At 37.4% G+C, this 18749-nt stretch overlaps 1 protein-coding gene across 2 annotated transcripts in view; it reads left to right on the forward strand.

Moving 5' to 3' along the window:
* Positions 1–6810: 6810 nt before the first annotated feature.
* Positions 6811–18749, forward strand: part of ing4 (inhibitor of growth family, member 4) — a 12707-nt gene continuing 768 nt past the window's right edge. Inside the window, exons 1-8 of one of the 2 annotated variants that reach the window (XM_053638381.1) lie at positions 6811–7298; positions 11289–11360; positions 11456–11622; positions 13979–14078; positions 14206–14320; positions 14460–14604; positions 15504–15565; positions 15729–18749. The exon at positions 15729–18749 is cut by the window's right edge and continues 768 nt beyond it. In XM_053638381.1, the coding sequence (XP_053494356.1) occupies positions 7262–7298; positions 11289–11360; positions 11456–11622; positions 13979–14078; positions 14206–14320; positions 14460–14604; positions 15504–15565; positions 15729–15768 (738 nt within the window). In that variant the 5' untranslated portion in view covers positions 6811–7261 and the 3' untranslated portion in view covers positions 15769–18749. Of the gene's footprint in view, positions 7299–11288; positions 11361–11455; positions 11623–13978; positions 14094–14205; positions 14321–14459; positions 14605–15503; positions 15566–15728 lie in introns of both variants that reach the window. The other variant, XM_053638380.1, reaches the window with a different exon arrangement.

The following is an 18749-nucleotide window of genomic DNA, read 5'->3' on the forward strand; positions in this document are numbered from 1 at the left end:
TGGCAGTCACCAGATGGGCAGTCACCCCAATTTAAAATCTGTGGAAGATTTTGGACTGAATTACCAGACACTGCTTTTCCACCACCAATTTTAAAACACCAGTTGAGGGAATATATCTTGAAAGAATGTTGTTTCATCTCTCCAATACAGTTCCAGAGACTTTAGAATCTATACCAAGATGCAATGAAGCTGATCTGGTTTTTCATTTAATCTGTAGTAAATGTTCGGTGTAATACACCACGTTCCCAAAGAAATGGGACATTTTGGACACATGGCCTTCATTAGCTGCGTAAAGAAAATGCTTCTGAGGCTACAGGAAGTGAAGCATGACATTCATTCTATGGGGTTCTAAAGTACCAAGAGTATAGATGATCTCTTTTTCTTTAAGTTTCCTTGCTCATTGCTCCCATAGCAACAAATACTGTAGCAATGCAAACATACAGTTCCCTCATAAACTATTCGAACGGCAAGGACAATTAATTTGTTTGTGCTATATACCAAAGACATTTAGGTTTGAGATCAAATGATGCATATAAATCAAAAGCTTAGGATTTAAACTTTTATTTCCCAGTATTTATACGAAGATGTCTTAAACAACATAGAACATAGCACGTTTTGTATCAGACCACTCAATTTGTAGGCGACAAAATATATTAAATTCTTTGCGAATTCCAATCTGGCTTTCCAATTCTTACTGCTGATGTGTGGTTTGCATTTCTGGTATGGCCTCTATATTGTGGATTGTGATGTCTTCATCCCTGCCCTGTGGAGGTTGTTGGTGATGTCACTGACTGTTGTTTTGGGGGTTTTCTTCACAGCTCTCACCCTGGCTGAACCTCTTCAAAAACTCTTTTGCTTCCATCCGGCAGGTGCTACTGGGGGCGCACATATAGACTCAAAAACATTTACTTTCCCAAAGCAGTCAGTGAAAGCATATTGTGCACAGCCATCTTTTTGCACATTGCCTTGCATGTTGCACACGCAGTATGCACACTACCCACACATATTTATGTATATTTTGTATTATATATTAGTATATATTATATCTTTTGTATTTTTATATACTGAAAGTTTCTTCTTTGCCCTGTGTATATTTTGTATTTGCATTTGTATCTACAGTGTTTGAAAGTTTGTGAACACTTTAGAATTTTTCTATATATCTGCATAAATATGACCTAAAACATCATCAGATTTTCACACAAGTCCTAAAAGTAGACAAAGAGAACCCAATTAAACAAATGAGACAAAAAATATTATACTTGCTCATTTATTTATTGAGAAAAATAATCCAAAATTACATATTTGTGAGTGGCAAAAGTATGTTGACCTCTAGGATTAGCAGTTAATTTGAAGGTGAAATTAGAGACAAGTGTTCAATCAAATAGGTGTGAGTGAGAGGGAAAAAAAGATTGTGTGTCTCACATGGGTGGGCAGAATTTCTGAAAGGCCTACATGTAAAATAGCAACAAAATGTTCAAGTGAAAAAATGTTTTACCTTTTGCAGACTGGTAATACACCAGTCTTTTGAGGTAAGAGTGTTGTAATTTAGCGCATCTTGATTTGGCAATTTTATTCCACTCTTCCTTGCAAAAAATGCTCCATCTCTATCAAATTGTGAGGGGATCTCATGTGCACAGCCCTTTTCAAGTCATTCCACATGTTTTCAATAGGATTTAGATCTGGGCTCTGACCTGGCCATTCCACAATGCTGATCTTCTTCTGCTGAAATAGTTCCTTTATTTACTGGGATTTGTGATTTGGGTCGTTGTCTTCAGCTGTCTAACAGAGGCCTACAGGTTTTGCACCAAAATAGATTGGTATTTGGAGCTATCCATGATTCATGCTGTCTTGACTAGAGCCCCAGTCCCAGCTGAAGAGAAGCAGCCCCATGGCATATTGCTGCCACCACCATGCTTCATCATTTGATAAGCTGTCTTGTTTTTGCACCAAACATATCTTTTAGAATTATGCCCAAAAAGTTATACCATGGTCACATCAGACCATAACACATTTTGCCACATGGTATGGGGTGATTTAGGCAGGCATGGATGTTTTGTGTTTGTTTGTTTGTTTGTTTGTTTTTTCATGAGAAAGGGCTTCCATTTGCCCATAACCCATAGCCCATACATGTGATGAATACAAGAGATTGCTGTCACATGAGGGAGTGACCAATATTTACCAGCTATTCCTGCTGTTCCTTTAATGTTGCTCTTGGCAGTACCCTGATAGGTTTTTCATCTTGTCCTTTCATCTAGTTTGGAGGAACATCACTGGTGCGCCATTTTCTCCACCTTTTGATGATGGCCTTCACAGTGTTTCATGGTACATCTAATGTTTTGGAAATTCTTTTGTACCCCTCTCCTGATCAATACCTTTCACCAGTGAGATCCTGAACAGGCTTTGTAGGCCATGGCTTAAGCAGTTAGATGAAATCAAAAAGATGTCCAGAAAATCCAACACATCTTTATTTGGGGTTAATCAGCATCACTTCATTGTTAAAAGCTGTATGATAATTACTTTTGAACATGAGTGAGAATGTTATTGGTTAATTCTGAGCACAGTCACATGCCCCAATATAAAAAGGTGTGCACACATGTACAACCAAGTTTTTTTTTTTTACTTTTTTGCTTTTTTTTCCACTTAAAATATTTCTACATGAACAAGAATGCAGACTATTTAAAGGTGCATCTAAAAAAAAAATTTAATATTGTGGAAAAGTTAATTTACTTCCTTAATTTAATTAAAAAAGTGGAACTTTCATATATTCTATATTCATTATAAATCATTTCAAGCCTTTTTGTGTTTTAATCTTGATTATTTTGGCTTACAGCTCATGGAAATCAAAAGTCCAGTATCTCAAAATATTAAAATAAAGAATTTATAATCCAGAAATGTCGACCTGAGAAAAGCTCTAATCAGCTAATTAACTCAAAACACCTGCAAATGTTTCCTGAGCCTTTAATCTCTCAGTCTGGTTCAGTACACACAACCACAATCATGGGGAAGATGAAAGTAAATTTTGCATTTCATTTGGAAATCAAGGTCCCAGAGTCTGGAGGAAGAGTGGAGAGGTACAGAATCCAAGTTGCTTGAAGTCCAGTGTGAAGTTTCCACAGTCAGTGATGATTTGGGTGCCATGTCATCTGCTGGTGTTGGTCTACTGTGTTTTCTCAAGTTGAGAGTCGATGCAGCATCTACCAGGAGATTTTAGAGAATTTCATGCTTCCATCTGCTGATGAGCTTTATGGAGATGCTGATTTCATTTTCCAGCAGGACTTGGCACCTGCCCACAGTGCCAAAACTACTAATAACTGGTTTGCTGACCATGGTATTACTGTGCTTGATTGGCCAGCCAACTCACCTGACCTGAACCCCATAGAGAATCTATGAGAGACACCAGACCCAACAATACAGACGAGCTGAAGGCCGCTATCAAAGCAACCTAGGCTTCTATGCCACGCCACATTGATGCAGTAATTCATGCAAAAGGAGCTCTGACCAAGTACTGACTGCATAAATTAACATACTTTTCAGAAGGTCAACATTTCTGGATTATAAATTCTTTATTCTAATATTTTGAGATACTGGGTTTTTTATTTCTATGAGCTGTAATCATCAAGATTAAAACAAAAAAAAAGGCTTGAAATATTTCACTTCATGTGTAATGAATCTAGAAAATATGAAAGTTCCACTTTTTGAATTAAATTACGGGGAAAAAATGAACTTTTCCATGATATTAAAATTTTTTGAGATGCACATGTATAGTATATCCGTTGTAACCACAATACTAAACCAAATCATGGCATTTCTTTAGTGTAAGATCCATAGCTTAATACTGAAATATTGTAATTGCCCTTTTTGACACTTACTATTTCTTTCTGTCTGAGCTGTTCCAATTTAAATGTACTCCTTGTCCCTGGGCTGATAGTGAAGTGTAAACCTACCTACCTTCTGTCACAGCTAGCTAACTGCTAACTCGCTAAATTATTACTGATTATCTATGTTGGCTACTACTTTCAGATTACATTATGGTATGGCTGCTGGATAGATAGCCCTAGGCTGTATGGGGATGTGACAAGATTTGAACAGCTTCGTTTTTACAGTGAGGTTTCTTAGAGTCAATCTTGAAAAATGATTCACAACAAATTGTAACAAAAATATGTTCATCTTACCCTAATAATGTCAGTTATGCAAACATTTGTGGTGTTTTACATGTTAGATAGTAATACTGTAGTTAATACAGGCTAATTAGACAGCATTCGCTATTTGTTTTCAGATCAGCCTGCCTGTACTTGAAGATTCTTTTAAAAGGTCTTAAAACAAAAAAAATTGCTGCATTTTGCAGCAATCATGTACTAATATTATCAACATGAATCTAAGCAAAATTGAGAGAAAGTGCTATTAATATGATCAGAAATTTGGCAGATTTACATTTTAACATTCAAACTGGTTTGAGTTGTATAGTTGGAAATAAAACGTTAATGTCATCGTTAGATAAATATGATGGTGCAAAGTCCGTAAAATTAACTTCTGCTTCAATTTGTGCTCTTAATTTAAAAAAAAAAATAAGTATTCGGTACAATAAAACTGCATTCCTCCAAAAACAAAATGATTAAATACTTATTTTAAAGACGTATGCAAATTGTTACTATTTTAGTAAAATAGAACAAATGGCCTTCAAGATATTGACCAGTACCCCAGGGGACAAAAGGTCTTAGAAGACTACACTCAGTGTACTGAAGACTCAGTTACTAATACTTCATATTTACTATATACTGTATATACACTATATATTTAGATCTCAGAGTAGCTTTTGATACAACTGATCATGCAGTTTTAATTAATAGGCTCAGTCAATGGACTGGAATTTCCAGATCTGCTTTCGGCTGGTTTTCATCATACCTGTCCAATAGATTGTTTAAGGTATCGATCAGTGGCTTCTCATTCTCAGCGCCATCAATCACTAGTGGAATTCCCCAGGGTTCTATGCTCAGGCCTGTGTTGTTTGTTTTATATATGCTACCATTTGGAAATATAATCCCTTTTTTCTCTGTCAGCTAAGCCTGCATAAGTTATCCTTACTGTTGGACTGTAAAACTGAAAAGTCCTTTTCATTGGACCAAAGAGGTTCTTGAACTTCCCACACTCTTCCCTTAGTGCTCACATGCCTTATGCTAGGCCTGCCTCTAGAAGCTAAGGAGCAATTTTTGACCTGGGTCTGAGTTTTACACAGCATATATAACTGACTTTAAACGGTTTAATAAATTATAAAGCATCACATGGTCTTGCCCTTGAATCTGTTAGTGAACTTTTAACTCAGTACTCTCCTGCTAGACTTCATCAAGCCTAGTCCTGTTGGCTGTTCCAGCGTCCCATCTGGTGACTAAAGGTGACTGCTGGGCCCCAAAACTCCAAATAGCAGTTCAGGGTATTCAGTCTTGTTGGAGAAGATGCAGCAGGTGCTTGAGAGAGTACTACATACTGATTAGTACTACATACTGTGGGGTGTCACTCTTGGTCTACAACCAAGTGGTGAAATGTTCTTAGACTTTTGTGCAAGCCACAGATTGTCAATATCAAACACACTTTGTTCACGCACAATTTTGCTCATAAGTGTACTTGGTTCCAGAGCACCCTGGGAAAAGATCAATGATCCATTTTGTGATTGCATCATCAGACTGGAGGAAATATGTTCTGGACACTTGGGTAAAGAGTGGAGTAGAGCTGTCAAGTGATTAACCCTTGGTGGTGAATTGGATTTGTTGCATACTGTAGGTTGCTGGCCAGATATACTTGGTTAACCAACGAAAATCTACCGGGTTGCTTGGGAGCCTCTAACAGAAGCTTCACTGAGAAGTGAATGTAACACCTCTGACAGGACTCCGCCCATTTACCGAGTGAGGTCAGAGACATTAAGTCTGAACGGACCATGCTCAAGTCCTCAATGGAAGAGGCAAGTACAAGAAGATGTGGCTGAAAGGCTGTCACTGCCTGTCATTGCAGTAAGTCATTTTATGTCGGTTTTTTGCCATTCTTGTATATATCTTTGTGACGGCGGTGCTACAGCCCGTGCACATCAAAGGATTATCACTCCTCGCATGGCTGCTGAAATGGTGCTGAAAGGACAGCTCTGCTTCAGCGCCCCCCGGTGTTTTGGACAGCACGGCAGCGCGTGGCAATAAGGCGGGGCGGCAGATTTACACATGGCTGGAAGTGGAGTATAAAAGGGGGCCTCAGAGACAGCCAGGTGAGTGTGTTCTCTACATACCATTATGCTGATACCTATTTCTTTGTCCCCCACACAGACAACGAACATTAAGAGGACGACAGCGCTCCCTGGCTGACTCCCACCACGTCACTGCCATCCAGCCGATGAGATCCCTGACTGGATCACATCACAGCCTCACACAGCCTCACACAGCCTACTCAGCCTCATACTCCATGTCTTGGCCTTTTCACTCCCCCACTCCTATCCCAAGCCACCTCAAGCCATTAAATATACACCAATATATAAGGTGTGCATTATACCTGACCCCTAGATGAACACTTTACAGTTGGTTGTGTGACTGTACGTCATTCCCTTCAAATGCTATTGAGCTTTAAATAATGGTATATTTTGTGTATGGGCCCATTCGGTAGTAAAATTCATGTCTAATTTAAATGTGATTTAATAGACAGCTCATTTTAATAAATATCAAAAATCTAAAAGGTGTGCATCATACCTGACACCTAGATGAACACTTTCCAGTTGGTTATATGACTGTAAGTCATACCCTTCAAATGCTATTGACGTTAGAAACGTGTTTAACAATGTCGTATGTACCTTTAGAGACGGTCCCTTAATTTCCGCATTTATGCGAATATCGAACGTCCAACAGCAAACCAACTTTATTCCAGTTCCAAGATAACCAGTTAAGTAACCAACCATCACTCTCCCTTTTTTGTGCGCAAGAAAAAAAGAGAAAAACATTTCTGGCCTCTCCGGGCTTCCGTAACACCTGCATTAGCCAATCACTGACTCGCTGGTCAGTGATTCTATGATGATATTCGATTCTCAATATATCTGCCCTTTCCAGGCCATACGACAGCGCTCAGTTATCTCTAACCACTCAATCCGGCTAAATTAATCAAGCTTATTTTAGGTGCCCTTGAAGAAATTTGTAAATTTGGCATACGTAGTTTTTTTTTTTTTAAATCTCGGATTTGTTGAGCAACATACAAAACACGGAGCCCGGAACAACTTTTGTTTGTGTTTTCCAAGATGGCGGCCGGAATGTATCTGGAGCACTATCTGGACAGTAAGCCTATTGTCTTGATTTGCCTGCAAAGTGTTTTAAAGCGAATAGGTTAATACACTTCAGACGCTACGATATTATAGAATTATAATATTACAATAAACACAGCACTGTCCACTTTTACAGATCATGAAAGTGTTAGCTTGATTGGGAGGTAACGCTATTCATAGTGTTAGCGAGAAAGCTAGTCAGCATAGCTTGGGAGAGTGTTTATTCTCTGTGCTTTTTGTTGTTGTTATATTTTTAATAATTCGTGTGGCTTGTACCGTAAGAGATTAGCTATGTTCTCGAGCAGCTCAAACTGTCGCAACTATTTAAATGGTCAAGTCGTTAAAGCGGTTAAATATTACTTACTAATAGAACGAAGTGAAATGGTTTCCTCTATTGAATATATAATGCACTACATGAGCTGCTAAAACCAGTATTTTATACCCTGTGCAGTCTGCCTCACTAGGGAATAGGGAGTGGTTTTATATTTAGCCCGGTTTGCAACTCGAGCTAGCCAGCTAGTATTTCAGCAATACCACCATCACTTCCTTTCCTTCGGGGGGAAAAAAAATCACAGAAAGTCTAATGGTTTCCACTACAAATACCATTACAAACCATTAGCTGTTAACCATTAAAGCTATTATCATTATTGTTCCTTAATGGTAACCACTAGAAATAACATTGCACCAATAGAAGGCAACAAGTTACCAGTAGAGACCCACAGGAACCATTAAAGCCGATGCAATTCCCATTATGATCATTAAAACCATTACAAATTCCCTGAGGGTTTCTCTTTTTTTCAGCAAGGTTTAAACATCTTGGACCATGAAAATCTCTTAAAAGTACCATAATATATTGTATAAAATGTCGAATTTATCTGTCTGATACTTGGGCCAAGAAAATTCACCCCAATCAGAAAGAACTGCTTTGCTTCCTTATTCGTGTTTCATGCACAGTGTGCTCCAAAAGTCTCCATACTGTAGGAGACTATGTGCACCAGCACACACGTTGATTGTGCCTTCATCAGTGGAGGTTCGTGTTACAGACGTCCACTTCTTCTCAGTTGGTCCACAGCACTTCCAGTCTTTTTGAATTTGTTAGGTTTGACGACAGTGTCGCATGTGTGTGTGATATGCTTGCCAAGTTTCCTGTTAAAGTCCATTACGACCTTGCGACAACTGGTGCTTGTTTTGAAAAGTTTTTAAGGGAAGACGTTGAAGGTCTGGAATTGAGACGGAAGTGATTCAGTGACTGGGTTCATGCTCCTTTCCTGCATGACTTCACGTAGGTGGAACGATCTCAAATTTAGTTGCATCACTGTTTTGCCACTGTTATCCACTGACCCTGCCTTATTAGAGTTATTTTCACCTTTACATTAACATAATGGGACTCTAATGGATTTATCCGCAAATCGTGTGTACAAGCATTTAAACAAGAAATTTGGTATTCATGAAAATCCTGAACAAAAAGTACAACATTTCATCCTGTAAATTCTGAAGGGGAAAAAACCCCTTCGTATTCTATGCATGCTACTGAGTGTATGTAAGTTTACGTGTAAGACTAAGAAATTCAGTAAACATCAATTGATCTCAAAAGTTAAATCACAAACAAAGTGGCTGAAATTAAATACTGTGCCAATCAATAATCTATCATTTCGCTTTGAAATATCTCGATACAAATGTATTTAATTAATAAAAAGCTACATTTGCATTGGTAAAAGTTGCCGCCTCCGATCTTCCCGTCCTCCATGTTTATTTTTCTTTTGTGTTCTATCGCCGTCTCACGGTGGAGTATGGGAAATAATGCGTTGGCGAGTGTACATCTGATGTACACTTGAAATCAGAGTGCATTGTGGGTATAAATGAGTGAGTGAATGAATGTAGGGAGTGAAGTTGTTCGCTCAGAATTCGGACACCACTACAAAATGGCCTACACCCTATATAGTGCACTATATAGGAGATAAGGATCGGTTTCAGACACAGAATCAATCTGTATTGTTGTTGGCATATGTGAGTCACACATCTACCTTTTGAGAAGTTTTTTTCTGCCTTTTACTCATTTCAGTCAGTCAACTTTGCCTTTTATGGAGTTTTGTGGGCGTCACCAAATGCATGCTAGATGTGCCTTGCGGGCACCTGGTCATTTACAGGTGATTGGGCATTTGCAAGGCACTGTACGTCGCATAAAAGTATTCATGCCCTATTTTGTTGCATTACAACCTGTAACTTACATGGATTTTTATTTGGATTTCATGTATCGGACATACACAAAATAGTCCAACCTGGTGAAGTGAAATGAAAAAATAACCTGTTTTAAAAAAATTTTTAAATTAAATTAGAAACGGAAAAGTGGTGCATGCATATGTATTCACTCCCTTTGCTATGAAGCCCCAAAATAAGATCTGGTGCAATCAAAGTGTTGTTTTGTCTTTCAGATTGTGGTGACATTTTGGTGGCCCAAGATGTTTTAACTCTTCAAACAGTGGTCTGAACATTGGCCGGTGTATGAACATTGGCCGGTGTATGAAGATTGTGATTTAGCCTATACAGTATATTATGATACTTTTAAAGATGGATAAGTCCAGGATGTTTTATTTATTTTATTTTTTAAGCATGGTAAACAGTGGTCTGAACATTGGTTCTTATAAGAACATTAGGCATATTATGCAAAACATTATGATCCTTTTAAGGGTGAAAATCCAGGATTCAAAACATTTTCCCAATTCATACTAACACAAAAAGCAATTAAAAGCTTTTAAAACACTACCCGAGCTTTAAAAGGGTGCTCTACAGTTTCTGTATCATATCTGCAATTGTGCAGTGGTTTATTTATTTATTTATTTGCAAGCTTTTACATATAGCCTGGGAGATATGTACAAGATGATTTAAACAAAACAACAGCAATGGATTAAGTCATGGCTTTAGAAAAAGTGTATAAAATCACTGAGAAACCCGTTTGGAAAACAGACATCCAGTCTGGAAGCTTTTTGTTTTTGTTTGTTCGGATATCAGTCAATTTATAGACACTCTTCTCCATGACAATAGATCCAGGGGGTGGGAACTACGTGAATACAGGTGGGAATCATTCACATGTTGAACCCAGTACCTAATCATAAGAGACCTAATCTTGGAGGGGAAAAAAGACCATTTTGACCTAATGCATCTTTTAATGTAAGATGTAGAATGTAGAATGGTGAATTTGAATAAGAAGATGCGAATAGAAGAAGAATCCTTCAGTCTCATCTTGATATAACAAGGACGAAGCTATTCTGTACACTATTCCAGCATTTTTCTCTTTTCATTGACTATTGCAGAAACACCCAGCTTTCATAGCTTTAATTAATATTTGGGCCTTGTACAATCTTACTTTGATACCTAATTTAATAATATTCCATTGTTGTATATGTGAACGTGTTTTTATTTAGTGCATTTCCCTATATTTGTAGTTGTGGCATGAACGGTTGCTCAGTCATGGCAAACAGTTTTCACCAGCTCCATGTCATTAATGTCGCGAACGCTTCGCACATGTCCGTCACTGTCTACTTTTAAGCTTTTATGATAAATCATTTTACTTATTTTTATTTGCCTTAAAAGGTCAAACATACAGAATAGTAGAGGTCGAGTGGTTACTGATACCGATAACTAAGTTGGGCAGGACCTGCCGATAACCAATTAGTCAACCGATAGTTTTTCAAATTGATACTGAATGAAAACACTCAAAGTAAAATATTGCTGAATGTTATTACAAAAACAAACAGTACTGACTGCACCATGAAAATGTACTGTACTGTTTTAAATGAAATAAATATAATGTATTAACTAAATAAATAAATGATATACATCCAAACTGAACCAAAAAGTAACAGTCCAAATATCATATAAATAGGTGTCCAAAATTAAAATCAAAAACGCTTCAAATTACACCACAAAAATTTGTCAGTGATTATGCTATCTCGCATAAGAAAGTTGGATTTTGTGTTTTGACGCTTTCTTTTTGTATCTTTAGGTATAGAGAACCTTCCCTTTGAGCTTCAAAGGAATTTTCAGCTCATGCGAGACTTGGACCAGCGAACTGAGGGTAAAGCGTGGCAGCGATTGTTGGTTAGAATGAAACTGTCTTTAAGCACAATGGTTATTTTTACTCACATATTTATTGTTGTTGTTGCTTTTTAGATCTGAAGGGACAGATTGATTCTCTAGCTCGTGACTACACGGTAAATGCCCGGACCCTGTCCTCAGAGCAGAAACTGTCTCTCCTGAGGCAGATCCAGCAGTCCTATGGAAAGTGCAAAGAGTTTGGAGATGACAAGGTCCAGCTGGCCATGCAGACGTACGAGATGGTCTGTTTGATTTCATGGAACTACATTAATAATCGCACAGTAGCATAAAATCTTATTTATAAACATGGATTGTAAGGCTGAGCATGTCAGTTATGTCCCAGTACTCCTTTCTGAGATAAAGTCTATGTCCTGATATTTATAACTTTTTTTTATTAATAATTACTAATTGAATGGAAGCAGCTGATGTAAAAGAAAGTACTTAATCTTTAAAATGACATATTTTTAAACCGACTTTGTATCATACAAATTTCTTAAGTATTGTAATAGAATTTTTTTGTCATTTCGCTCACCCCTAATGGATTCTATATTGCACTGTAGTCCTTAACATTCCTTTCTACATGTTGAAATGCTCCTTATATAGGTGATATGAAATGTGCCACAATTTCATATTGTAGCAACAATGAAGAATACTACTTTTTATTTATGTTGCAGCTTTTATATATGATGCCCTCCATTAATATTGGCACCCTTGGTAAATATGAGCCAAGAAGGCTGTGAAAAATGGTCTTTATTGTTTAACCTTTTGATCTTTTGTTGAAAAAATTCACAAATACTCTGCTCTCATGGATATTAAACAATTGCAAACAAAACACGGGTTTATATATAAAAAAAAAGCTTTGTTAAATATAGGTGGTCAACAATTACTGGCACCCCTATGAATTCATATGAGAGAAATATATTTGAAGTCTATTCCCATTTGATATTTTACTATGTGGCTATAAGAAAATTGCACAAGCATTGATAATGGCCATTTCCACCATCAGGGCAATAATTAAGAAGTTCCAGTCAACTGGAAATGTTATGAATCAACCTGAAATTGGACGTGTGTCTACATTGTCTCAACACACTGTGAAGAGGATGGTTCAAGTGGCCAAAAAATCTCCAAGGATCACAGCTGGAGAATTGCAGAAGTTAGTTGCATCTTCGGGTCAGAAAGTCTCCAAAAAATCTGAAGTCACCTACATCACCACAAGTTGTTTGGAAGAGTTTCAAGAAAAAACTCTCTACTCTGATACAAAAACAAACTCAAGCATCTTCAGTTTGCCAGACACTTACAGAACTTCAAATGGGATCGGGGTCAGATGAAACCAAAATAGAGCTTTTTGGCAATAAACACCAGAGGTGGTTTTGTTGCACACAGAGAGGTAGCCATATGGAAAAGTACCTCATGCCCACAGTTAAATATGGTGGTGGCTCTTTAATGCTTTAGGGCTGTTTTTCTGTTAGAGGACCTGGACGTTTTGTTAGGATACATGGCATCATGGACTCAAATATCAACAGATATTAAATGAAAACCTCACTGCCTCTGCCAGAAAGCTTAAAATGGGTCGTGGTTGGATCCTCCAGCAGGACAATGATCCAAAACATATATCAAAATCAACACAAAAATGGTTTACTGACCACAAAATCAAGGTCCTGCCATGGCCATCCCAGTCTCCTAAAAAGTGTGTGTGAAAAGCATATCAGAGTGCATTCTGGGATGTGCAAAAATGTACTAAAAATGCTCATATATCCCTTCCCTGTTAACCTCTGTTGGAGAACAATAGATGCAGCTTAGAGTTTACTGACACCTATTAAAATAACCATGTTATGATTGAGCAGTCAGGGACACTGTGGCCGTATAACCTGCGGTTACTGCCGAAATAAGCTAAACTTTGTGGTGCGACATAACATTACATACATCGTAACCTACATTTTTGTTACAACCAAAATACAGGAATTATGTTAGTTTTGGGAAATTACTAATTGTTAAACTTCTACTAAATTAGTAAATTTTAAAAAAGTAAGTTTTTAACTTTACATCTAGAAGTCAATCGATAGTGGATGTTACCGATACTGATAACAATCTTGGACAGTACCTGCTGATAAATCGAACGTAAACAGTACTGACTGTACCATGAAAATGTACTGTACTTTTTTAAATGTTATAAATTTCAAATAAATATATATGATAAATATATAAAGTAGATAAAAGATCAACCAAAAAGTAAGACTGCAAATAGAGATGTCCGAAATGAATAAAAAAACACTTTGAATAACAGCAGGTTATTTGTCAGGTTTTATTTTGCCTCTAGAGGCCGCTCTTGTACTGTGTAACAGCGGACCCTTCTCAGCCGCTCCCGCAACAGACGCAACCGCGAAATACTATCGGTGTGGGTTTTTGCCGATAATCTATAGTTCCAGCAATCAGTATCGGTGACAATTAGTCGGTTGAACTCTCTTTATGACCTGTATACTGTGTTCTCTTGTTCTTTATATAGTTAAAGGCTAAATCTGTTTAATAATTTATGCTGGTTTTTTTTTTTACCTTACTGCATTATAGGTCTGAGTAATCCTGTTTGCTTTTTTTGTTAAGGTGGATAAACACATCCGGAGGCTGGACACAGACTTGGCCCGTTTTGAGGCGGACCTCAAAGAAAAGCAGATAGAAAGCACAGACTACGATTCTACCTCCAGTAAGGGAAACAAGAGTAAGCGCTAATCATTATGCGTGTAGCCCCAGCCTGTTTGTCTGTTGTATGTAATGGTTAATGCAGTAAAATGTTCATTTATTTATAATTGTAAATAATCATTTGTTCGAAGGTGACCTTCGGGTGCCTAAGGAGAAAAAGGTGTCTCGCACCAGGTCAAAGGTCAAGAACTCTGATGATGACTGCAGTCCTAAGAGTGGCCAGAAGAAAGTCAAGCTAATGCAAACGTAAGATGGCAACACAAGATGATGGGTTTTTGGTTCTAAGCTTATATTACTTTTTTTCTGTTGCATTTGTATACTAGGAATAATCATTGTTCAAATCTTTAAAAAAAAAAAAAAAAGTCACTTTTTCATTCTCATGCAGAACTGAGTTCTCCTCCCCGGCTGTGAATTTTGGCAACGTTCACCCCTCAGATGTGCTGGACATGCCAGTGGACCCGAATGAGCCAACGTACTGTCTGTGCCACCAGGTCTCCTATGGAGAGATGATTGGCTGTGACAACACTGATGTGAGTTAAATGTCTACACATTAGATGACTCGTTTTGCATAGGTTTATCTATGTTTTGTTCCCAGTTAATCGCTCATGTTATTCATTAGATGCCTGAATCCTTTCTTATTTTGTGGTTATGTCCTCCTTTACAAATGTAATGGCAATTTAAAGATCTGCAAATTTGTCTGTGACATGAATTATATTGTGCAGTATATTGGCAGACAGCATTAAACTAAGATTAGAGGTCGAGCAATAGTGGATTTTACTGATACCGATAACTAAATAGGGCAGGACCTGCCGTTGACCGATTAATCAACCAAGTAGTTTTTAATATTGATACTGAATGAAAACATAACACAACACTCAAAGTAAAATATTGGTGAACTTTATTGCAAAAATAAACTGTAATGACTGTACCATGAAAATGTCGTATACTTAAAAGAATATATATATATATATATATATATATATATATATATATATATATATATATAAGTAAATAAAAGATATACCTCCAAACTGAACCAAAATGTAACACTCCAAATAAAAACAGAGATGTCCAATATGAATCCAAAAACACTTCAAATAACACAACAAAATTAGTCAGTCAGAGATATTTTGCATATAGAGGCAGCGCTCGTACTGTATAATGACGGCGGACCCTTCTCAGTCGCTCCCGTAATGGACGCAACCGGGAAACACTATCGGAGTGGATTTTTGCCAGTAACCAATAGTTCCAGCAATCAGTCATCGTGACAGTGCAATCTCTCTGTGAAAATATTTTCGAAGACACTACATATCAATTTCAAATACAGGACTTTTTATTGACTGTTAAACTTGGATATCATAAAGGAAAAATTGGGCATAGACCTCTGAGAGTTCAGAAATATGATTTTTGTGTGTATTTGTCTCTACAGTGCTCCATTGAGTGGTTTCACTTTGCTTGTGTGGGCCTGACCACCAAGCCCAGGGGAAAATGGTGAGTGGTCATGTGATTTGAAACTGTACCTCCTGAACATTTATAGTATGAGAAGGTTGAATTGTTTTTGGCATTTATTTATTTATTTATGTATGTATGTATGTATGTATGTATGTATGTATGTATTTGTGTGTTAAATTTATTTGTTTTTTTACCCACATAGGTACTGCCCAAGATGTTCACAGGAGCGTAAGAAGAAGTGAACATTCTTTTGAATGTGGGGGGGGGGGGGGGGAAGAGAGGGAGAGAGATGGAATATGGCAGAGAATGAGGTAGAAAGAAAAGGAAATGAGGTGCAAAGTGCCTCCCCCAAACTCTCTATAGACACTAATATAGATTCATGCTCTGCTTAATCTGGTGCTTGTCCTCCTCCCTTCTATCCTCACTTTCTTCTCTCTCTACAACAGAAAGTAGGGATGACAGATGGACGAAGGAGCTGTAGTTATAACTGTAGCTTAATTTATGGTTCCAGTAATGAGCGTTACTTGTATTTTTGTTACTTTGCTTTTTATATACTTTATTTTTTAGTTTTAAGTGGTTGTTATATTGTTTGGTTGCTTTTTAAAAATATATTTTTTTTCTTTGTATAGTTATTCAAACACAGCAGTAGATAAAATCAGGGAGCATGACACTCAGTCTTTAAGTAAGATATCTACTAGGCGTCCTTACTTGCTGTTCTTTACCAAACGGTTTTGAGTCAAACACTGGCACAAAGTGATCCTATCCGAACGAAAGTTCTTAGAGACTGTTATTTAAACTCTGACATTCTCAGTTAAATTTTCATTCCTTTTTTTTTCTTTCAGTATTGGACATGTGTGTCTAGTTTAGCTACCTTTCCACACATGGGTCACTTTGGGGGATATGCTGAGCTTCACAGCGAGTTTGATACTTGGCACACAATGCACATAAACCAGTGACTTTCAATTGTAGGTTGCTAAAACACATTTCAGGTTTATTCCACAACTAGCTGCTGTGAAAAGAAATTTCCTCTGGTGCTCAGAATTGTTCACTATTCAACGAACTGAACTTTCCAGAATCGAATGGCTAGCATTAACACAAAACGGTGATGAGATGCTGGATAGAGTGGTTTTACATTGTGACCTTGCATTCCCGTAACAATGCTTCTAGGTTCCTTTGCGTATTAACCCCGCTGTATTACAATACAAGCTGCAAAAACAGATCAACAACAGTTGTATTTGACCTCTAATGCCGACTTTTATATGATGTTTGACTGGATTTTGGTGCTCTTGCAGATATTAAAAAACAGGTGATTGCTTAAATGGCATGAAAGTAATTGTTACACTCATATTAATCTCTCCATCACGTGGATGGTGCCAGAGGTTAAGGTGCTGTTGTCCATAGATCACAACCTCGATTTAAAACTTGGCTTCAATATTTAATACGTTATTTGCTAACACTTTATTCGAAGGGTACCTACTTGGGGTCTTTAACACATTCATAAGCTATGCATAAATATTTTATAAAGCAGTTCTGGATGGAGAGCTTATGAAAGGCTTGTATCAAAACTCGTGGTTTTGTGTGACTTGTTTTTTGTTTTTTTGTTTTTTTTTTACATATAAGAGAGAAGAGACTAAACTTTCCTTATCTTTAATTATTATGCGTAGACTCAAAACGTTACTGTATTTATTTATTTTTCACCCTAATGTTGATTATTCATTTTTTTTATTAATAGGACATTGAAAAAGGTGTAGACATTCTACAGACCAGTGTTATAAATACAGTGGTGCTTGAAAGTTTGTGAACCCTTTAGAATATTTTATATTTCTGTATAAATATGAGCTAAAACAATATCAGATTTTCACACAGGTCCTAAAAGTAGATGAAGAGAACCAAATTAAACAAATGAGACAAATATTATACTTGGTCATTTAGTTATTGAGGAAAATGATCCAATATTACATATCTGTGAGTGGCAAAAGTAACTGAACCTTTGCTGGTGTGACCCCCTTGTGCAGCAATAAATGCAACTAAACATTTTCGGTAACTGTTGTTCAGTCCTGCATATCGGCTTGGAGGAATTTTAGCCCATTCCTCAGTACAGAACAGCTTCAACTCTGGGATGTTGATGGGTTTCCTCACATGAACTGCTTGCTTCAGGTCCTTCCACAACATTTCTATTGAATTAAAGAGAGGACTTTGACTTGGCCATTCCCAAACATTAACTTTTTATTCTTCTTTAACCATTCTTTGGTAGAACGATTTGTGTGCTTAGAGTTGTTGTCCTGCTACGTGACCCACTTTCTCTTTAGATTCAGTTCATGGACACATCCTGACATTTTCCTTTACAATTTGCTGGTATAATTCAGAATTCATTGTTCCATCAATGATGGCAAGTCATCCTGGCCCAGCTGTAGCAAAACAGGCCCAAACCATGATACTACCATCACCATGTTTCACAGATGGGATAAAATTCTTATACTGGAATGCAGTGTTTTCCTTTCTCCAAACTTAACGCTTCTCATTTAAACCAAAAGTTATATTTTGGTCTCATCTGTCCACATACATTTTGCCAATGGTCTTCTGGCTTGTCCACGTGATCTTTAGCAAACTGCAGATGGTCAGCAATGTTCTTTTTGGACAGCAGTGGCTTTCTCCTTGTAACCCTGCCATGCACACCATTGTTGTTCAGTGTTGATGGTGGACTCATGAACGTTAACATTAGCCAATGTGAGAGAGGCCTTTAGTTGCTAAGAAGTTACACTGGGTTCCGCTGTGACCTCGTGGACTATTACACATCTTGCTCTTGTAGTGATCTTTGTTGGTCTCCACTCCTGAGGAGAGTAGCAATGGTCTTGAATTTCCTCCATCTGTACACAACCTGTCTGACTGTGGATTTGGTGGAGTCCAAACTCTTTAGAGATGGTTTTGTAACCTTTTCCAGCCTGATGAGCTTCAACAACTTTTATGAAATCCTCAGAAATCTCCTTTATTCATGCCATGATACACTTCCACAAACGTGTTGTAAAGCTCAGACTTTGATAGATCCCTGTTCTTTAAATAAAACAGGATGCTCACTCACACCTGATTTCAATCAATGGGATGACAAACACCTGACTCTAATTTCACCTTCAAATTAACTGCTAATCCTAGAGGTTCACATACTTTTGCCACTCACAGATGTTATATTGGATCATCTTCCTCAATAAATAAATGACAGAGTATA

Source organism: Ictalurus furcatus, chromosome 12 (genome assembly GCF_023375685.1).
Source record: "Ictalurus furcatus strain D&B chromosome 12, Billie_1.0, whole genome shotgun sequence".
Classification (NCBI taxonomy): Eukaryota; Metazoa; Chordata; class Actinopteri; order Siluriformes; family Ictaluridae; genus Ictalurus; species Ictalurus furcatus.